At 37.7% G+C, this 23,003-nt stretch overlaps 1 protein-coding gene across 1 annotated transcript in view; it reads left to right on the top strand.

Annotated features, from left to right (window-relative positions):
* The window catches only part of LOC113678739 (dystrobrevin beta), a 32,838-nt gene extending 10,844 nt beyond the window's left edge, over positions 1 to 21,994 (top strand). Inside the window, exons 14-20 of the mRNA XM_027195645.2 lie at positions 3,453 to 3,587; positions 5,512 to 5,553; positions 7,102 to 7,117; positions 8,044 to 8,147; positions 8,789 to 8,996; positions 19,564 to 19,831; positions 20,399 to 21,994. Coding sequence (XP_027051446.1) covers positions 3,453 to 3,587; positions 5,512 to 5,553; positions 7,102 to 7,117; positions 8,044 to 8,147; positions 8,789 to 8,996; positions 19,564 to 19,831; positions 20,399 to 20,814 — 1,189 coding nt within the window. The 3' untranslated portion in view covers positions 20,815 to 21,994. The remainder of the gene's footprint in view (positions 1 to 3,452; positions 3,588 to 5,511; positions 5,554 to 7,101; positions 7,118 to 8,043; positions 8,148 to 8,788; positions 8,997 to 19,563; positions 19,832 to 20,398) is intronic.
* Positions 21,995 to 23,003: the final 1,009 nt, after the last annotated feature.

The following is a 23,003-nucleotide window of genomic DNA, read 5'->3' as shown; positions in this document are numbered from 1 at the left end:
CAACGAATCCTGTGTTTTGCTCGAGACGCGAGGTCGAGAGATTCAGATTAAAGTACTGGCAAGAGATATTTAGTAGTTTCGAAGGAGTTACATAAATTTAGTCTTCAAAATACGTGTCGATGAAGCAATTTTCAATTTCAAGTTAATTTCGAAGCGATCCGGTATTGGTTTGGTTTTGCTTTTCTTCGCTTTGTGATTGGTCTAGAAAACTCGCGCTACTTTCTCAACCAATCAGATTCAAAACTGAAATCTATGACGTGTTGGTCACCCGAGTTTCACGTGCTTATGGCAATGTGGGTGTTTTAACTGGGTTCTGCGTGATATTTCCTAGCTTCTGATTGACTGTTGGAATTACTTTGGTGAATCGAAATGCGTTTTGTTATCCTTACTAAGTACTCCTCGTCTACTTTTTGTTTTATCTTACCTTTTTGGTGTTGAAAACGTTTACGGCTACCTTGTAAATAAATGGCGAAGTAATATCGTGATGTAAGCCGATGAAATGGTACCAGTGTGGGAAACCTGACAAAATACTGTTTGCGAACTTAGCTAAACATTCGTCTGCCTGAAGGGGAATTTCTTGAGGCAAGATTCTCTGTTGGTAGGAGCTATGAGAAGGAGGAAATTTTGGGGAAAAACCTAGAGTAATTTTATCGTCACCCGGGACTTCCGCGTCACCGTGAGGACAACTCTACTAACTACATGTACGTAATAGAGTGACACATCTCGGGCCAATTTGAGCTACGTTTCAGTAAAAGTAGTGGATTGATGAGGTGAAGAGCTGTGCACGAGGATAGATAACGGATGTAAGGAAACGAAGTTTTCGTCCTTTTCTACTGATGACGGCATCCTTTTCCGTGTTGAGTAATCGCTTATTTACATTGTGTCGAGACTTGATACCAAACGCTAAAGCTAAACTGAACATTTGATAAGTTTTTATTATTTTTCCAGTTGGCATTTGAAGATAAAGGAACGCCCGTTTACCTACTTTCTCGACCACAGGCTGATATTAACATTTGTTTTTTACTGTCGTAAACAATGTACACGTCAGAGGAACTCGATTGGATGAAGTTATTTGATTGCAAAAAGCTGTATCGATGGGCGGTCGGAGGGCAGATGAGACTAGGTTGGTTATCAACACGACGCTGATTAAGGGAGACAATCTTCAAAAGCTGATGTTGCAAGCTTTAGCCTCCTTATTATCTTGATAAATCAGTTTGAGAGCTCTACTCATCCTGTATCGGGTGATTCGAGAGTCAAAAGCAAGGCGATAAATAGAATTTCGTTTTGACGGAAAGTTTCTTTGAGATTGAGTTGTAGAACCATGAAGCTCATCTCTTGTTGTCAACATGCACGGTCTTATTAAAGGTTCTTAACTACCAAGATTTCTCGTGGAATTCAAAGAATCATTTTTGACCACAAGCAATGGAACATTTCGGGAAAACGAGCGAATTTGTTTTAAAGATGACATAGAAAGATGTTTGTAAATCTCTGAAAGTTTGAACCTTTTAGAATGAATGTTTCGAGTTCCAAATTATGGCAATTCTTCAGTTTCAAATGCAATTTTTTTTGGAGAACTTGTCCAACAATCAAGAGCCTCTTTAGTTGTTGATCGGCGCCGTTATTCTCGTGACCTTAAAGTGTGATTTCGACGTAATGTTGTAAAGAGAAATTAGATGCTAGTCACTCTTAAGGGTCAGAGGATTTAGAGGAAGCCGAATTTCAATTTCCTGATAAACACGACGAACACTGAAATTTCCTTTATTTTCTTTTCAATGTACACTTTTATCGTAGTATTTGGTTTAGGTTTTTTTTTATATCGACAAACTTTGGTCTTCTAATCTTGGAACAACACTTTGTTTCTTTAATCTTGGAATTTAAGTTTTTGATTTTACTTTCATAACCGACGTGGAGAGAAATTACAGAAGGATTGGTTGCCTGCAGATCGTTTCACAACGCCAAAGTGTTATTCGTGAGATAATCTTTACTTACTTTTAAAGAAGCAGCTAATTTGATAATGGATTAGCTGAGTTCAATAAATGATAACAAAAGTGGCAAAAAATAGATACACTTGCTACATTTCACGGTAGATTTTGCAAGGATGATTAATGGAATGACGCAATTGGCTAAACGAAACCCCGCGGTTTCTGAAAGACGCAGCAATATTTTTTTGTTTTATCTATTTTCATATGATTTGTGTTTATTGCCTTCGTCGAGTAAACTCCATGTCTTCATGATTGGCCGAAATGTACTAAATATTTAACATCACCGATTGCGATCTGAAGTAACAATTAATAATTTATTTATGAGCTTGAAAGGAAGTTTTTATGTTGACCGTAACATTGCGTAGCGCGATGAAACTTCGATTGCAAAAATTTGTTTTCGACACAAGTTTAGTCTAGAATGATCTACAAATTGCAAAGATGGAATTCTGGTTTGGTTTCTGCGCTAAACGACCCGTTCTACGTACCGAGAGGAAAGTTGAACTAGGATGAATTCCCCTAGCAGTAGTTCAAACGGTAGCAGTTCTAGTGGTGGTCGCTCGAGTGAGAGGAGTTCAAACACTAGTAACAGTGGTAGCAGTAGTGGTAGCAGTGGCAGCAGCGATGATTCTTACTCGGAAAAGCGGCTTTTTATAACTTTAAAACCAAACGCTCGTCAGACATGCTATATCTTTACGCGTCCATTAAGAGTTCGCGTCAAAGGCGGTGGAATTACGTAAGTGAACAATAAGCTGAAGAGAAAAGTTATATGAAACCTTTCTTTTCAAAACAACAAATGTCTTTGTTGCTCTTAAGAATTGAAGTACATAAATGCCGTCTATTGTCTACTCTTGGAAGGGCGTATTATTTGCAGTCGTGCCTCTTTGGCAACGAAAAGTGTTTTTATGTGAAAGGTTGATTCTTTCGTGTCGTCTGTGAATGTTTTCGCTTCTTCCGTGAATAAATTTAGATTAAAGTGGGTTTGTAATTGCTTATCGCAATTACGTTGTACGGTGTTACTTAGATAACGGTACCGAGGAGTTGAATTAACGAATTATCTTCCCATTAGAAAGAGGCGGTTTTCATATTTGGAGACTCTAACAATATAACGTAGTTGAAAATCGTTAACTGCTTGTTTAGGTTCAGAATTTAAATTTAGTCGATTCTACCTCGTTTTAAAATTCCGTGCGGTTTTTTTTTTTTAGAGATAGCTCTATGCCTCGCTCACATTCTCAAACATCACAAGAAACGTTTAATAAGTTTCTCAAAGTTACTGAATATTATTATGTTCGTCGACAACCATTTTACTGGGTTAAAAGTTGTGTTCAGAGACTGGAAATCTGATGTATTTTTGATGTACTTTTCCTCTGCGTATTTATTTCATTTTAATTTTTGTGGTATCATTTATAGGAATTTAAAACGCCAAGATTCCATTTAACTTAGGCTCCTTCTGTTTTACTTTTGTGTTGGCAGACCTCCGTTGCCTTCAGATCTTTCCGGTCCAAATCAATATGTTGATTACGTCGCAAGCTCTACGTCACCCGAGTCAGTGGATACCTCAATGGAGTCGTCACAGCCAACTAAAATGGCGGAGGATTTGGACGGAAGGTAAGGTTTAGTTGGCTCGTTTGTGTGACTAACAAGGAATTTCTCTTTACATTATTTAAACTGTTTCAACAGACAGGTGAGGAGAAGAGGGAAAAATATCAACAAGGGGCGGTAGTTGCTTGATTTAACACCAAATTCTCCTAACTAGAATCACAAGCAGCACATGTGGAACAGTACTGAGAATTAATATTTAGAACTCGGGAGTGAAAGGGTTTAACGAAATTTCCATGGCTGGAGCAGAATGTGGTTAAGTCTCTAGTAATGAGGGCCAGCTGGCAGGTTATCAGTAGGTTTAAAAATAAACCACTCTCCGAGTAAAAATAGAAAGGAAAAAAAAGGGAACCCAGATCTTTCCATCAGGATAGTAGAGTCTTTCAAGTTATCTGGCGCTAAAACCGCTAAAACCGCGGTAATAAAGGTAACAGTTTTCCTGTCTTTTCTGGACTTTGAGAGTTGGTAATTGCTTGAGGTCTTCATTCATACTCGATAAGAAAAAAAGGATAAAAAAAAAGAAACAAACGAGGAAAAGGCATCTTAATTTAATCACATGTGTTACTTCTTGCACTTGATCGGCCAAATGAATGTCGCGATAATTTGGTTTCATCAACAGAGTGGATAATGTAAATTGGCAATCGTAAAGAGATTCGTAAGCCGACTTTTCGAGCGTAAGTCCTTCGTCAGAGTAAATTAATGTCGGCTTGATATCTTGGAAGTGGGTTTTAGTTGACCATATCTACCTCTTAAAATAACCCCGGGTTACTTAAAACCCGAGTTGAAGTTGAATTACTGCGATGTGTAAGGACGTCTTTTAAGATGATAGTTAAGAAAAAAATTAAGAGAAAGGAAACGGAAACAAAAATGAAGCTTTTAAAAAGACGGTGGAATCGGTATCTACAGATTATAATTGATCGTTAGAAAAAATTCGCAGAAAGGAAGAGCACTTTGAAATAATTCCATGCAAATCCCTAAAACGATGGCTGTCATTCAATATCGAACTTTCTGTTGAGAAAAGAACATTTCCAGCTTAATGAACGATAAATCAATAAGTGTCCGATGCTTTGGCGACGTTCTTTCCTATCTATTTAGTGAGGAAATTCGTTTCGTGTCTTTCAGATGGAAATTAGGATTTGCGGAATTAATTCTGTTAAATTCAGGAAACAAATATTTCAATCTTTAATATGAGCGGTAAGAAGCTGCAAACTTTGATGTGTGCTATAAAAGGTCAAGCAAACAAAATTGGACACCCACCCTAATGAAGCGAAACAGGTTTTTTCCCCTTTGAAATGAAAATTTGCATCGAACGAAAATAGACTTTTTCAAGTAGTCGAGCAAAAAAAGGAGACAAATTGTTCGAGTCATGTACTATTTGTTTTTCTTAACGACAATGAAATTCCCATTTTTTTCGTCCTTTATTGTCATAAAATTTATCTAATATTTCTATTTGCTTGTCTCCCAAGAGCAATAACCCTAGCCTATTATTCGTGGCTATTTTGTTTTCATTTCGTAAGGCGTGGGAAAAAAGACTTACAGCACACCTTTCAGATATGATCTGAAATCATTTTTCTGGCTTCATCGCTTCCCCGTGGCGATAATTGCCATTATCTTTATGAAGGTGAATTTGACCAATTGAAACGAACAGTGCATGTATTCTTTAAGTGAGTGAATTTATTTCACAGTCGTTGAAAAACTCATTATGAATATGTAGATTTGTTTTATTAACACCTGATAGCGAGCGATACTAAGTATACTCAAACAGCAAGCTCAGCTACTGAATACGGCGGTGGAAGCTGGCAAAGAACGCCCGCAAGAAGTTGTGTATCGCCGTTCGTGTTCCTCGTCGCACGAAATCGTATTTTATTATCATGCCCAACGGTAGTTTTATTCCCCATTATGTTGGGCGTAATTTTTGGTTGTCTGATTCCAGAATGGATGATGAGCACAAGTTGATATCAAGATATGCGGCTAGGTAAGTTAATAAAATCCGTATTTCATGACTGGGTTACAAGCTAAATGTGGTTTTATGTACATGAGACCCGCTTTTTTCACTCATGCTGCGTAGTGGTCGGGTCAGGCTTGGCTTGGGTTTTTGTCTTTGTCTTGGATGTCTGTCGATGAATACCTTTCCAATTTTTTCCGTGAAGGTTTGTTCAAGGACGGCGTACTTTGAGTGGGTTGTTTGTGATAATGATATCTCCCTTCAATTTTTCGTGTAGCCTTATTTTATTATGTTCTTGTACCTATTCATCATTTTTATGAAAGGAAGGCGACTCTTCTATCCCCATCTCCGCAATCGTATCACAAAACTAGAATACGGTCTTGAATTTTACATTCTTTACCTTCTTTTGCATTAATGCGTATTCGCTTTCGAAACTTGAGCTGATCCAAGATCTCAAACTGCTTAATTATTCTCACGAAGATTGATGGTATTTCTTAAAAATATTTTAAGAACAACTTTCTAAGTTGACAATCTTTCTTGTCATTTAAATTTCCATCACAGCAGTGCTTTGTTTTTCGCTTAGCCACATTCATAGAACATCCACACAAAATCTTATGGAGAACTAAGGTTTCTAGAAATTATGGAATGAATGTCTGGTGGTCTACCAGAGGGATAAATTATTTTAAGCTTTGTTAAAAAATGTTTTGATAAACGCGAGTTTGATTTCTTAGTGACAACTGCGTTGACTTACAGTGAACGCATTCTGTGGTCATTGTTTGAATAATATCTTTTTTTTTTACTTGGGTCGTTTGGATGAATTCCGCTTTAGATTTGAAAAGAAAAGTTTTCATGTTTCGTTTGTTATATGAAGAAGAAAAACGGCGCTATTGAAAATGTGACAAATGTGAGTTGTGTATACTGTTTGCTAGAAAATTTCGCCGCCGCGTCCTGTGCGATTGGTCGTGAGTGATTTCGCATTAAGACACCGCTAATGAAAGATATTTTAATTTCTTTGGTGTGATTTTAGCCTACCACAGATTCCATGAATTGAATACGCCTATTCTACCTAATGACTCTTAAAAAAAAAATAAAAAAATAAAACTCGAAAAAACATCGTTTCATTTGTGCCTGTAATTAAATGGCAGTTTCAATCATACGTTTTGCATCGATCTACTCCGTTGAATAAATGAATTAAATTCAGTTGACCTGAGTATGTGTTTGCCCGTACAAGAAAAATAAGTAACAATTTGCAAACGATTGGTTAGATTTCGTGGTTTCCATCTTAATCCCCAGTGAATTAGTTTTTTTTTTTAAAGCGACCACATGTGTATCTGTCCTATATTTGCTTAACCCATGCTGAGCAAGTGAGAAAGTTAAAATAATTTTATTATCGCCGTTCTTAGTGTCACGAATCTCCATCTGAACGCGAAAGGATAAAACGAAATGTTTTCTCTATCGAGTGCTTCTAACCGGATCTTGTTGATGTAATGTTGTTGGCCTAAAATTTTTTTTATTTTTCTTTTATCTAACGATATATTGCTATCTCTTTGTTGTTGCATTATGCTCGCTCATGGACAGACTCGCAGCCAATTCGGTAAGTATCTTGTAGTAGTGTTTCTGACTTGTCTTTAATGTGACATATTCACAATCTTTTTGAGATCAGAGAACGTCTTAGTGTTTTAGTCATAACACATCCATAGGGTTCCTTGTTTTGCAGCGCGCTGATTAACATCGAATTTTAATGAACAACAAATCGAAATAGATAACTTTGACTTTCAGAATTGATGAACATAAGGCCTGCTTTACACATTTAAATGCTTTGCTAAGATGCAGTAGTCAGATATGTGGGATTTGTGAATTTTTTTCTTTTTAATCACTACCTCAGCGCATGAAGTAAACTATCGTTTGTAGCTAGTTGGAAGAATTATCAATTGATGATTTTCTCGGTCAGGATAGCCAATAGTTGGAATGGACATCATGCCGTGTCCGTTTGGATTTTTATTAAGGGTGTGAAAGGAATTTCTTTTTCTCGGGGTATTTCATTATCTTACACGGGTAAATTAATCGCAGGTGACCTATGCAACGAGCAATCTAGTGATCGCTTTATAATTACAGTGAGCGCAATGTGTGGGAAGTTATCTCTCAAAGTCACGCAAGCATCAAGTCGTGAAATGCTAATCTAGACCCACGAAAGCGCAAAGTATTTTTCGGCCCACTTTTTGGTTGAAATTCTCGGTTTATTTTTCGGTTAAAAGGGTCTTCAGTTGACTCCATACCTCCCACATACATCCCTGTAATATATCCTTCCTTTTGGAAAGCACAACTACATTTCTAGTGTTGAGTTTTGCGCTTGAAAAATGAGTGTTCTTAGCAATTCAGACTCAGTTCGTAAGGAAACAGTGTGGCATGACAAAATCAATTTGCACTTTCAGAAAGAAATTTTTAAGAGGCTCACAGGCGTAGTTTGTAGTAATTTTTTTGAGGAGCAACGTAGTAATCATTTTTGTTTGTTTTTTTTAGCGACAGAAACCGGCCGCTAAAGTGACCAAGTCTCCAAGTCAGTCAAGCATTGACGCCAACAGGGAACAGAGAGAACTCATGCAGACTCTGCAAAACAAAAACAGGTAACAATTTCAAAAGAGAAAATAAGGAAAGAGGAACATATTGAATATTAAACAATAGTAGTTGTTTAATTTTTCATTTGGTGAAAAAGTATGTTATGTCTTCAACTTAGTGAGGTGGCCTATAAGTCGTCTGAGTTAAGTTCTGGTCTCCGGGGCATAAAGCAAAATTCCAAGACCCAACATAGCGCAAAGTTGGTACCATTCATACTCTTGGGTGTGAGAATTCAGTGTCTTGGCTTAGAAAACTTCGAAGTTCATACGCAATGAACGTTCACCGTTCAACGTTTTTTTTGTGGAGATCATTTAAAGTCGTTGCCGGTAATTAATCTGGCAGATTAATTACCAGCAAGGGCATTAGTTGAAGGTGTTTAATTCATTTGTATCTGGCTCCGGATAAGGTTTGAGTCGCATTTGAGGATGTCCTAGGACTCTTAAAATGACTGCAGCATAGTGATCTAGAGCATACACTAGCCTCATCAGTGTCGCGCTTTTTGCTTGCTTTTTTGAAAACGTTCTTTGTGGAAACGAGGAGTAGAGACAGGAAATTTTCAGCTCGATTGCCCACTTAATTCCTGATACAAACAAAGAGAATAATATTCTACTCATAATCTGAGCTCCTGAAATTTTCTTATTTTAAACAGGCTTCTCCTAAAAGAAATTCGACGCTTGCGCGACGAGCATGAGGAAACATCCCGATCAGCGGCCCAAATCGCACAAAATCCCCAGCTATTGGCTGAACTCAAGTTGTTACGGCAACGAAAAGATGAATTAGAATTGCGCATGTCTGCGCTGCAAGAGAGCCGCCGAGAACTGATGGTACAGTTAGAAGGACTGATGAACCTGCTCAAAGTAAGTACCCGTATGAACTATGCAGTGTAAGGTTCCTAAATATGTAAGTTGCGCCAGTGGGTGTAATTGCCTTTGTAAGCAAGCAGGGGACTGGGTACGATTGCCAAGAAAGTGAACCTTAGTAAAGGAAAGGTATTAAGCCCTTATCAAGGGTGGGAAATGTGAGCGACAGTGAAAAAACGTTGCTCAAGGAAGAGAGCTTGCCATGGACCGGAAAGACGCCTTTGCCTGCAATGTTTCAGAGCTCTCTTCAGAATGATAATCTTCGCATTCATCTGGTGTTCAAACCTAAACACGTGAATTTAATGAAAGGTCTAATTTCTGAAAGCTGCTCGTTTTTCATCAGAGTTGCTGTTAAAAACAAGTTTTCTCCCAGTACCGTAATAATTTTTTTACATCATCAATAACGTACACTGAAAGATATTGCCGGGGTGCAAACCTCTTGATAACTTACAGCAAACTACCCTCGCTTTTTTTTTTTTTTGTTCTTCGAATGAGAGTTACCTTTCTTTGTGTTAATGTATCAGAGATTGTGTGAGGCTGGGTAATAGGATTTGCACAAGTACTGCAAGCTTGCGTGTTCAAAAAGTTTCATTTTGGGGCTTTGTCGCTCCTTTCGTTTCCCTGGCACACTGGGCGCGCTTTTCTTCCTCCTCAAGTATGATTACACAGTTAATAACTATAACCGCCGCCCATTTGCCTTCCAAGTTTAGATGTCACGCTGTTTGTGAGCCCAAAAGTAGCTCAGTATTGTTGGCTTGTCAAACTTTGAATTTAGTAGCGCTTTTCGTCCCAGAAGTGAACTGTACTCTACTTCATAGAAACACTTATGTCGCCTTTTGGTATGACCACGCCGTTTGTTATCGAACGGAATATGTGCAGTAGTTGTTTTTAAATTTCTATAAAATTGCGTTTTCTTGAAACTATATTTTACCCTTTTCGTCATCTTGCAACTTAGCAGCAACATTCCTCTTCGCGTTTAAACTGCGACGCCATTTATAAGATATTTTAGGGGCACGTACGAGGGAATTGTTTATTACAGCCGTGAAAAAGGGCGCACAATTGTCTTCACAGCATCAGGAAAAATGGCATGGTAAAACTTGGCTTGACTTGAAACAGAAACGACGAACCAAGCGAATGTTGTTGAACCTCGTCAAAGAGTAAATGAGGGTGAAAGGGAAATTGTTTTGCTAAAATGGGGTTTCAGAAATCTATAACGTGAAACTGGGAGCATTCGTTTTCAATTGAGAGAAAATATGGGACAGCTTCGAAGTGTTCATGGCGTTGTATCTTCTACCGATGGTCGTGGCAGGTGGTACACCCCCTCCTTCTCCCATACCCTTCCCCGCCTATTACCGGAGGGAGAGTGACTGTCCACTTTAATACGTCTGGAGTAGGGAGAAACACTGCCAGTGTTTGGGTGAAGAATTAAACACGAAAGAGCTCAAATTTTCCTGATCTCGTCAGTCATTTATGCTCAGCGGCTTCTTTTTGATAGTGAATCACAAACAGTGATGAACTGTAAGAGCAAAGTGTTTTAATGTGCTTTTACTTTCAAGTACAAAGCTTGACTGGTGGAGGGATTTCTTTGGATTAATTTTAACCATAAACTTGTAACCATATGTAAGCTCTTTATACAATTATTTTTGCTTCCTTGTTAACTCAAGTCAGTGACAGTTAAACCTATTTATTGTTTTTTTTGTGTTGTCTTTTTTTCTTTACTATACTTGTAACGAGGACTGAACAAAGTGGATTAATGGAAAGTGAACTTTTATGAGTGTTGTTTATTTTGGTTCTTTTGGAAAGATAGGAATTTTTTATTTTACGTTCATACGTTTACATGCAGTAGTCTAATTTCTTCAGCTACTAATTTTTGAATTAATTTTGTGCATGTGAAACCTTTTTTGGCATGAAACTTACGATGCCCTGAAAAAAAAAGATATGGAAAAAGCAATTAAGCGAGACGGTGCCCTCGAACAAAAAAAGAAAAACTCAGAAATTATGTTCAAGTCTTGGTCGTGTTTTATTAATCCACTTTGTTCTGTCTCTTTGCAGGCAGAAAACATATGAATCTGAAGACGAGAGGACGATCAGTTTTCATTATTATGTTATTTGAAGAACCTACCTTGGAAGATCGCTGTATGCATTGATTCACCCATGGTCTACCTGTAGCTGTTACGTTGTTGTCACGCAACAGTTCTGGCGAAAGATTTCATAACAGCCCTTATAGGGGAAGACCTCTAATAGGCCTACTATCCCAACATATCAAACACCTTCGGTGTTAAATCTGTCTAAGCTAAATTTGTTAGTTGTGTCTCAAAAATATTTCCTTATGGGTGGGATGGGTGGGTGTTTACCATGAATAGGATTAAACAGGAGTCCATAAATTAAATTAAATCATCCCCCTCCACCCTTTCCCTCCCTCCTCCCCCCCCCCCCCCCCCCGTAACAGGTTTTGTTTCATGTCTATAATTCTTGCACAAGTTCTGTTTCGGCCTGAGTCTGAGAATCGAAACAATGAATTGTAGTATGTGCCAGAGTAGCTCATTTTGTTGTTGTTGTTTTTTTTAATTTGTTTTCTATTTTTTTTATTTTAAATTGTAACTAGAATGAATATATTTACATATGTATTTTTTAAGGTTTCGTACTTATGAATTCTTTTCTTAAATCGTTTGTGCTCTATATTCTTTTATATTTTTAATAACTGCGTAATTGTGCGGAGACAATATTAATTTAATCGGTTTTAATTTTTTAGCTTAGAGTTATTATAGTATTCACCAACAGAGTATATAAATGGTTTTAAGCTTCAAGTGATATCACGTGACTTTTGCATTTTAGTCACGTGACTCACCGACCCCCCAAAAATACTGATGTTTATTGAAATGTTCTTTAAAAAAAATGTTTAGAGTCGGCGCATAAGAGCGATTGTTCTTATCTTTGCTGTTGCTTTTGAAATTATTGGTGACATTTCAAAAATCTTTATTGTAAATCCGAAGAAATATGAATTTAGGAAGCATTGTGCTTTGTGTGTTATCGCTTTGGTAATAATAGTATTCAGATTAAAAGGTTACGGGTAAGATAAATTTTCACTTACGACCACTTCAAGGAAATCTGCTAAATGTCGACTTAAGTATTGCAAGCATGAAGTCTAAATCATCTTAACTGAGCAGACCAAATTTTTTCCTATCACATCAGGAAGAAACGTCTTGCGAGCTCGTCAAGCTACTCGCACTGCTTTAACTTGTGAAATAATTAGAAGTGTCAAACTGCGGTTTAGTAAACGCTTTGCAGAGCAACTTTAACAAACGGAAAGAAAGGCATTGGTCATAAAGTATTAAAAAAGTGAAGTTTGATAACCTTGTCAATTGAACTAGTGTTTTGTTTGTGAGAAGCAAACTCTTGCAGAATTTTTTTTGCCGATAGATCTCACTCAAGGTAATGAGGGAGATCAATGACTCTATTTAGGTTAACAGTATTTGCGGATATATCACTTGCTAGTTCAGTATTCCCTTGATTCGTCGCTCCCAATCTTGGTCTCTTCTTCGACCCAGGAATACGCGCTCTGCCTTAAACGCAACTCTTTTAACGTGATTGATGTAGAAAACTCGCTCTCGCTCTTGCTCTTAACCAATCTGACGCCCAATGAAAACCAATCGTGACTGGGTCACTCGCGTTTTCCAGCGCTTCAGGCAGGTTGCTTGTTTTTACTTTAAGTTCTTAGTGGCTCCTGGTGATATTTTCTTTACCATGGTGGCTGTTCTGATTGCTTTGGGTTCGGTTTTATGACACCTAATCGAAAACCGCTCTAATTGACCTACTCTTTCCTATACTAGGTAAACACTTCCATCCACTCCCAAGGTCACAATTATATCTTCTTACAAATCCAAATATTTATCCTTTGTTCTCGAGAGTCTGACACTAAAGGGACTGCTGCTGAGACTACTGGACTCAATACCATCCTAGGTAAATGCTTATGCGACCGAAGGTCAGGGCCAGCACTCGGTGATTGCGTGGTAGTTTGTGACAGTGATTTTGATGGAGCCTATGGAAATCGAAGTTTGTGATTTAGCTGTCCGCGTTGTATTAAGTTTAAGTCGCAAGCTCCTTTGCCCAAGGAGTCCTTGAAAGCCTCCTCAGTTTTGGTCAGCTTAAGCTATTTTATCTGTGGATTAAATTACTTGCTTGTTTATGTGGGATGATTTCTCAGGTGCAATATGGCAAATATTGCCTCTGATCGTTAAAAAAGAATTTGTATTCTGCGTTATATTTCGCTCGCCGAAATTGAAGATAACAATGAAAAAATGTATGTTACTGGAAGATTTTCAACATGAGTGATAAGATGAAGTCTCCTCCTAATGCTTTACACTTAAAACAGAACATTCTATACTAATCTACAAGTTCATGATATCAGTCCCTGATGCATCAGACTATAAGCTGTTATAGCCTCAAAAAGGGAATCAAACTATAAGATTAGTAAAATTTCGTTGGGAGATAACGAATTCTAGCTTTGAATTGATATTAGAATTGACAGCTTGCGGTCGTGGAAATTTTTGAAAGTGTTTTAAAGAATAGTTAACTCTTTCTTCTCTAGCAGTTATCGGTATTGTTATTTCTTTACAAGTTTGATACTCAATCATAGGTATTGGTGATTAGAATTGTGAAAATTATTACCTAGTGGTTGATGTCTTGATAAAAGACAAATTCTCTGGTATGATATGTGTGGGTATCAGTCGGGAGAATTAGCTTCCAGATCGTTAAGTGAAAAGTAACTAGGAGCAACAAAACCTGATTACTCCTCAGAAGCTGAAAGTGACTTTTACCGATTTTTTTGCTGTGTCTCATGTTCCAGGATCATCTTAATCCCTGTAGGGAAAAAAAAGAATCATTTCTAGAAGGTGGAAGGTAACCACCTAATTGGAAAGTGAAATTAATCACAGGTGTAAAACATAAATGTATGAAGAAAGATGTATTTCATCTATATGTGATCAGATTTCTTGTGGGAAGTTAAGAACTCTGTAAGATTTGCCTCGCTCCTTGAATGTGGTTTCATAGGTCAGTTGGCAGTAGCGCGCAAGTAGTATCTGGGAGTCACTTGTTTATTTACCGTGGAACCGCGATTTTTTTGGTCTTCTGTTTATGCTATCTATTCAAACTCAGTGTAGCTCTGAGGATCATTTCGTTGTTTGTTTAGATGGACAGGTTTTTATTTGGCCAGTTTCAAGTGACAAGTAATGTGACTAACCTCACCTTGCAGTGAAACCTATAGTTGTGGTTATTTTTATGGAGTGAGAGGTTGTACGATATCAGTTGAAAGACAGATTTTCTAAGAACTTGCAATAGATATTGTCTTCCCATGTATCTGACTTTAGTAAGGATTTCTTTAAGCAAATGAAGGGCAGTAACTGAATAATCCTTTTCAACTGCAATTATCCACTATTAGTGATTGTTGGCTGTTGTTACATCGTCACTACATATCTATTATGATGCTATGAAATAAATGAAGAAATCTGAAGGTGATTTTCACTAATAACTTGAAGTAGGTTAATTAACCCCACACCCAATTTTATTCAGTGGTTTACAAGGTCAGAAGGCGAGAGAAACGTTTCTGGATCTTAAAAAGTTTTACAATTTTTTTGTGTGTCCAACCCAAGCAATCTTTTCAATCTTAATCATTCTTGTCCCTACCGGGCTTATTATTGCTTCCTTTGAGTTTGTCATCATGGTAAACTCCCTCTAGTGACCAAAACGGAATTTCTCCTTACAGCACTGCTCCATTTTCAAGCAGAGAGGTGATGAATAAAAGGAAAAAATGTAAATAAGGGATACTGTTGAACGCCCAATTCTTAGAGCTTAAATTCCAATTAATACATGGTGGACTATGTCGGAAATTGATTTTTTTAAATCTTTAGATGGAAAGGGTTAAATTTGTACCACCCAGGGACGACACGTTTCAACCCATTTGAACGACCTAAAATGCAGCCTTGCACTGCCAATGTCCAAAGAGTGAAAGTCGCTGCTTACTTAAAAACCGTCTTTGATGTGGATACACTTATCGATGTTGCCGTTGTTTTTATCGATTGTAGAGCGGCAAAGTTAAAAGGAACTGGGCGACTCATCTCGCTTCGTTTTGAACTGTTTTCAGACAAACTAATTAAGATAAAAGAGACAGTTAGTAATTGACTGCATTCCGTCGTGGAATGTAAAGTGCAAGCTAACCAATCATAAACATGCTTATATAGTAGAGGAGCCCTCATCTAAAGATCTATCGACCGTTTGTCGGTTATTTGATCAAGTGTTTTTCCCCCAAGCCTCTCAAACACGATGAAGATCAAACTTCTCGTTCTACTGTCAATACACTCTTAATCAGACAGTCGAGGAGAAGATTACAAAGGATCAATTGTCTGATCTTGAGTTACTGCCACTTCATTAGTGCGCGCTGTGAAACAGACAAAAATATGTGGGCACGCAGATTTTTCATTTTTAAAATGGATCGTTGTGGTGAAAAATAAGAACCAGGTCTTATATACTGGTGATATTTCATCCTACAGTTTTAGTTACATTAGCTCATTTGCATTCCACAGGCTTAGTAGTTGAAAGATGGATTTGAGATAATGGCACTGATATTGGTTTGACGAATCATGTTATATCGATATTCCTCTAGGATCTCGAGTATTCTTTGTCATTTTCAAAGTGATAGAAATATCAACGTCGCCATGTAAATAAGATTTGTAAAAGCCAACTTGAACTGAGTGTACTTTCAGAAGCAAGAAATGATTTAAATTAAGAGTTTTCAGATAAGATTTTAGTAAACCATGTTGTTATAACGAAGAATTTGATGGTTCAGTTTTCGATGATGGACGTACAATGTCGATGCGCAGACTTTTCAGTACTTAACCTTTGATAGTTTCACGAGTCGTCTTCTAATTGAGCTTTAAATTAATATATTTGAGAAAGGGTCAATGTCTGTCCCTTTGGAGTTAGACTTTTGTCGAATTTTCTTACGTTATTTCTCCTTATTTACTGTGGAGTCCCATCCAGGGGGGAGTAGTAATACCCGTAGTTGCTTCATGTAAAGTAAAACAGGATCAGCTATGGCTGGATGGGTCACTTGGTTCGAGTATAAATTTACCTGCCTTTACTCTCAGCAGAACATCAGCGACTGCTCCTAATCAATCTTAAATATTTGTTTTTGGAAGTGGTTCCCAAATTTTTGTGGTAACTTCTGTTGGTCGCATTTCATTTCACATTTTCTACAAAATTATATATTTTATAAGCGGTGCCTTTCTTCGTCATGCATCGTCGGTTCAGAGGCAATAACTGCGGAGAAAACTCTCAAAAAAATGCCTTGGGTTTTGGCGCTTTCCTGTTTCAATTCTTATAAAGGAATAAATTGCATTCTTGCAGTTTAACTTATCCTAGCAATGCTATTTCTCACACTCACGAGCCAAACTTAAATTAAAACCTACCTTCCCTTGGAGTTATTTCGTTGTTCATCAATGGATGTTTTATCTTCACTGAGTTTAAGTGTTATTGATAAGATTGTGAGCTTTTTTTTCTTCTTGTGAAGATATTTATGCTATTTGACTGTAAAAGGCAAGACTTAGAAATAGCCTTAGGTGGGGTAAAAAGCTATAAATGTAAGGTCCAAGATAATTAAGCGTTTCAACGTTTCCCTCTAAACCACTATATTACCGTACTAAATTTAACTTTGGTATGCTTTACCGGATGTAAGATATTCGCTTCGGAAGAAAACACAATATTGCGCGAATTATTTAACTTATTATCTTTCCTCGGCATCACTTACATAATTCTTAGGGGCAGGCTTTTTATTTGTCTGTCAACTGCGTCATAGCAGAAACGCTGCTATTTAAATATCTTCAATTTGTAGCTGTTATTTGCTTGCAAAAAATCTGAAGTGGAAACATCTCTTTAAGTTCCCCGGCGCTGCGGCAACCTCGACATGGAAACCAAGGCCATTTCTATAGGAAAAATTTTCAGTTTTTGTAACAACAACAAAGCGTTGTCGTATACTGTGCTTTTTTTCGTTGTGACAAATATTTTAGCGAAGTTTTCTACTGTATTTGAAGCACCATGTGTGTCGTGCACAGTGACAAGGGCATTGTCAGGGTTTGGAGGGTGTTCTTACGATGCAGTTCCCTTTGAGTTTAATTCTCTTAAGGTATGGTTTGTTGATATTATAAGTATTGATGTTGTGTGGCGTTAGTTTTACTATGAAGGAGTTCGTGTTCTCGCTAGGCTTACGCAATTTTTTGGCGCGAAAATTTTTTGTAAAGTGCGTTTATTCCCCTTCAATTAAATCGTTATTTCATTTAAATTTCATATCCCTAACTTGTTTTTAAACCAGAACCGCTTTTTTCCCATTAATTCTTCCGCGATAAGTTCGTTACCGAAAACCGTCAAAATGTAGCAAATTTTTAGTGAACTGTGTCCAAGCTGAGCTCGACTTTGCCAGCTGTGAAAGCTAAAAAACTGATGGAAAGTCAACGAATGGTATGAGAAATGCAATTTAAATCCCATTTTGGAATTTCGAAAGAAACCTCAGAGCTTTCCCCCTTTGCTAAAGCCTTACCATCTGCCTTTGCTCAGTTGAGATTTTAGTCTCAATAAGGTATGGGTGTATGGCCGCCATGCCTTAAAATGTCTACGTCATTTCCGCGCTTGCGGTAATAGTCTATTTGCTTGTCTCATAGCATGTATATTTTTGTCACCATGTGGAAAAGTCGCGTTATGTTGAAACAATCTCTCAGTGGAATAATACGTGAATTCACTTTGAGGCCAACAATGTTTACAGATTCTTTCCCGAAAATGAACGATATCGAATTCGAGGACTTGAGCTTTATTCATCTGTGAATAGATGTTTTATTAGTTACTACGAAAGAGAAGTAAAAAGGAAAACTAGCTGAGTTTTCTTACTAGATTTTGTGAAGCAAAAAAAAAAAAAAAAAAGCAAACGCGGTCTTGTTGTGAAAGTAGTGATTGAGTTATATACTACCAGAAAATTGTGTACATTTCTCAAGTAACAAAGTTAAATTTATTTTAAAATCAGTGAACAACTCTTACTCGGCCATAAATTCTCTCAATGTTTTATTAATGTTTTTAATATAAACCACTTTTAACTTCCCACGAGCAATACCAAGGCATCTTAACTGAAAGTCCAAGTGCTCCTAGGGCCAAAATAAACCACCAGGGCAATCACGTGTTTTCGACGTGGAATGAACGAGATCTGTCTCACGTTCTCTCAGCTACAAGTATTGGAATAGCTTGTGAAGGATACGTGAAGTCTAATGTTCATGAAGGTTGTATTTTATCATCCAGAAGGAATTTTGTGTTTCTTTTCATAATCAGTAGAGTAATACCTTCGTCGACAGTTTTTAAGTTTGCATCTCTTTGCGTTTATCAAATCAGACATCTTTCTTCAGCGTGGGAGCAGGTTAATTAGCAAATAAACTGAACTGAACTATGATCCTGTTGATATTGCTGTTATATCTATAATATCATTACTGACAATTACGTGGTTCTCATTATATAAGTAATGTGCTTGAAGACATTTTTTGAATTTGTCCTCGCGCCATAGTGATTAAATATTTCGTTCTCTTGAACCGAAGATCAATATTGTTTTTGAGAAGACAAAACGTTTGCACGTGTATGTAATTGACTAACGATTTACGTAAAAGGATGGCGTGAGATACATTCGCCTACGTTTTTCTCGTCGAATTCCAGAAAGAAAAAAAAAAAGTATATGTAAATACTTTTTTTTAAAGGTAGCTTTTGTTATTCGTTTGCGTCAATCCTTTTTGTTAAATTCTCCTATGTCGATATTGCCTTTGTGCAGAAACACTTGCTGCACTTCAAAGAGCTGGTCTGCAATGGGTTTAATGAATAGTTGAGATCGTGGGAAAAGATGTTACAGTTATTATTCTTAATGTTAAAAAACTGAATTTTAAAGGAACATGCATCTCTCTGTCTACACAATGTGCGTACATGCGTTATCAGGTAACGCCCTAACCACGATATCACTTTATCTCCTTTGAGCTAGCCTCCTAAGTGAAAAGCACTTAATATTAATAGAGAGCTCGATGCTCGCAATGTATTCGCGGTCGCCAAGAAGATACCAATCTCTCTCATAATTGTTTAAGAATAAGAAATATTTCAACAACTTTCACTGCAGTTTTTGTGTATGAAGTTATGTTTCCATAATGGATACTGGATTTGGGAACATTTACTTTAATAAGCCTCAAGTTGTACGGCAGTGTTTGCGTGGTAAATCGTGTCTTCTGAGGCCACGGAAGGCCGAATAGATAGCTTTGACTTTCGTCTAATTGCTGAGAACATGTTTGTATGAAAGGATATGCATTACTTTGGATTCTCTCTGAGAGAGTATCGTTTTCTGAGGCATCTATTAATTCCCTCAGTTTCTCACAGCTACTAGAGCGAACCAAATGCAGTACCGAATTTCTTTCGATTGAAAAATTGTATTACTCTTTTTTATGTAACCTGCGCTTTTGAAAACCTTCGCCATTCAACTCAATTTTTCACTGATCCTCAGGCCGGTTCACCCCGGGCGCCACGCAGCCCTAAGGCACAGAGAATGGAGGATCAAGGCTCGCCTCTGGATTTCGAAAGGTCTCCTTTGTCCTCATCTGCTGCAGAACCAGGCCTTCGATCGGAGCCTCCTCCGCTCAGTGGAGTAGATGGTGATATCAAGCAAGCGTTTGGAGACCGAGCCACTGGCAGGAACTTGAGAGATGATCTGCTATTGGCTGCTGACAATGTGACTAGTGCGATGTCCTCGCTCGTCAAAGAACTTAATTCTGGTATGTATGTTCATAGGGGTTATAGAGAGGTGTCTCAACTTTGTAACGCTCTGGTTCCATTTCTCACTGTTGTTGTTAATGTCGTAGAAAATTGGTTAGAGAAATTGGTAACCCTTTTGCGCTGATACGTTACTTATTTGTTGGATAATGTATAGATGGTGTCAGAAGAAATAGCATGTTATCAAATTGATAACATTTACCCTTGGTTTAAGGGTAGAAGAGGACAACCTAATCTTGACCCTTGTGCACAAGCCTCCAAAGAGATAAGAATGCCCCTAAAATGAGCGAGGATGATTAAGGAAGGAGATTGTAAATAACAAGTCAAAGCAAGTGGTAGAAATAGAAATCACCCTCACCACAAGTTGTTGAAGAAGATAGATATGTTCTCTATGGTATCGAGTATTATCTTAAAAATAGTTCTAATTCAACTAAGCTGTTGAAATCCGCTCAGTCGTGAATAGTTAGAAAACGTATTTTGTCTAAGCTTTTTGGGGTGTTTATTCGTCAAAAGTATGTAACACTCGACAAACCTTCAACTTAATTTTGTTCTCTTCTTTCTTTAAATAGAGGATGAAGACGAAGCGGTGAATTTTCCCAACGGAAACACAGATGACACTGATCTGGAGGCCCTTGAACAGCAAGTCAATCAGATTAGGGAATCACTGGAATCACAGGAAGCCAGGGAAAATTCAAACCTGACCAATGGAGACATTGTCATGACAGAGCCATCGGAGAAAGTTATCCTTCACGGTCCGAGCAGGAGCGGAAAAACTCCGAAGGGTCGACGAGCAGGCTCCGAAGGCGATACGGATACAGACGATGATGACCTCAACGCTCGCAAAGGAGATTACAAGACCTCGTCCCGATCTCAAATGACGGATGACGAGAGTTACATTCAAACCGACGACGACGAAGGTACCCAACGAACAGATGACGAAGATATGGAGTGGCAGGAATCAATCAAGCGATGGGTCAATCGATAGATGATTGCCAAGAATCGATAGATTGTTGTATATCTAAGATAATAGTGATCTTTATTTTTATATCTTTACTCGACCGTACAATGTCTCTTGTACTGATAATAATTGTGAAATGTGAAATTTTTACTTGGGTTTGTCTCCTTGTTACCAAACTTAAACGGAGTCTTGGCTAGACTTACGTGCACTTGTAACTCTGAAGACCCTCATCAAAAGTGAAAAAGTCTTTTTTTTTTTTTTACATATTTTATATTTACAAGTTTTTTCAAGGGTGTGCTACCTATCTTAACTGCGTGGGCAAGACTGGCCTGCCGAAATAGCAATGAATGCTACCTCAAGCGCAACCTGGTTTCCAGGACGTTCTCCGCTTGGTCAAAACATGCATCTGTAACTTTGCTGAGAAGCTCTTCCTCGGTTTCGAGCAGACAACTAAGCAAGCGGGAACGCTTGGTGACTAGGATACTTTTGCGCTTGAATTTGCTCACTGACGAAGAAAATAGGGGTTTGGTCAAGCAAATTTAAGTCTTTTTATTTAATACTTTTTACAGATTATTTACTAATATTTCATTTTAGTTAAAAGTCTTGGTTTTTAACTTTTTATTTTTTTGCTTGTCTCGCCCATTTCATCGTACGAGTGTCAACTTTAGTTTGATTTTACGTGTAATGTAATTTAATTTGATGAGATTTTACAATTGTTCTTTAGCCAAGTGAATGAAATGAGGTACATTGTTAGGTGATAACTTTCGATTCGTTATGATTTGCGTGGAAATCGATAATCATTTTCCGTGGTTATTCGAACTCCACTTTACACTCCATCCATACGTATTGCATAATTTCACTTTCCTTTGAAGAATTTGCTTTTGCGTCAAATTCTTCGTGGAAAAATCAAATTACCCATTATCGTCATCCAGGTGCTTATTTTTGCCATGAAAAGTGACAAGAAAATATAATTGAACTAACTTCAGACGCGCGTAAAATAAATATAACGCAACTAAGATAAATAATTAATGCTACTTAATTCGCTGTTAATTCTAAATCTAATGTTTCATCGCTTTCTTGTTTGCTTTTTAAAACTTTGCAAGGTGTATACATTGATTAATTTTTTATTAACCGCTTGAAGGCTGTGAAAAATGGAGCTGTGAAAGGTTCCAATACGTGAAATGTGATGAATAAAAAACACATGTAATGGCGTTGTTTTCACTGTAGGTCATGTAGGGAGGAACGAAATGTCCAGGTTAAAGTGGGCGAAATGTGTACCCTTTATCTCTTAAGATCCGATTTTTCATTCTCCTCTCTAGCTGGTTTCGGGAATTTGGTGAAAGATCAAGATATTAACTTCCTGATAATTTTGAATATTCTCATTACCTGTTTGCTGGATTATGTATGGATATTATGGGGAGAAATTCCATGTTAATCGCCTCAGGGAATTAATGAGCAAAGAGGGCTGGGAATTCGAGTCATGTCATGTGATTACGATCGGGAAAGAGACCAACGAGACAGCTTGGAACATACCTTCGTTCTGTAAAATCTTTCTGGTCTGATATGATTGTTATTTAAAGATCTGTAGGACTAAATTTATCTTTCCAGAACCTTCTAATCCAGACATCAGTATGATAAGAGAGATTTTGCTGACTTTTCATGGCCACGCCTTTTATATATGGCTTTGGCCAACTGGGGAACATTTGGACTTGAGTTTCATCTGAGGTCGTCACTTTTCGCTGAGTTAACACTGCCGACAAGACCAAAATAGTTATCCTCAGTTTCAGTTCCAACACGCGGATCTAACTCTATCGTGCCACGGTCACGTTAGGTTTTCTACGTCGGTCAACGTGAAATGATCAGCCTTTACCTTTATGTTGGGTCTCAACCTCCGCCCCAGTCTTCTTTAAGCTTTTTTACATGGTTGCTGGGACGCCGGAGACCAGCATTACCCCGTGTTCATCTCACGCGGTTTTAAACTTTGTTGAGTGAGTCAGAAGTTGTCTGATTTCCATTTTTGCTTAAGTATGTATCCCACGTACAAGGCATACCCCCTCCCCCCCCCCCCCTCATTGAGTTGCTTTCCCACACATTTCCGTCAAATTGTTCGAAACATCGATAATTCACAGTAGGAATTCAGGAAGACTTAAGATTCAGTTCACAATCTTTTTAGTGGTTATCAAGTTAGAACCGTACTTGTTACCTGTTCTTCTTGT

Source organism: Pocillopora damicornis, chromosome 8 (genome assembly GCF_964200805.1).
Source record: "Pocillopora damicornis chromosome 8, jaPocDami1.2, whole genome shotgun sequence".
Classification (NCBI taxonomy): Eukaryota; Metazoa; Cnidaria; class Anthozoa; order Scleractinia; family Pocilloporidae; genus Pocillopora; species Pocillopora damicornis.
Note: the sequence above shows the minus strand (reverse complement) of the source record. Positions and strands in the feature narration are given on the sequence as shown.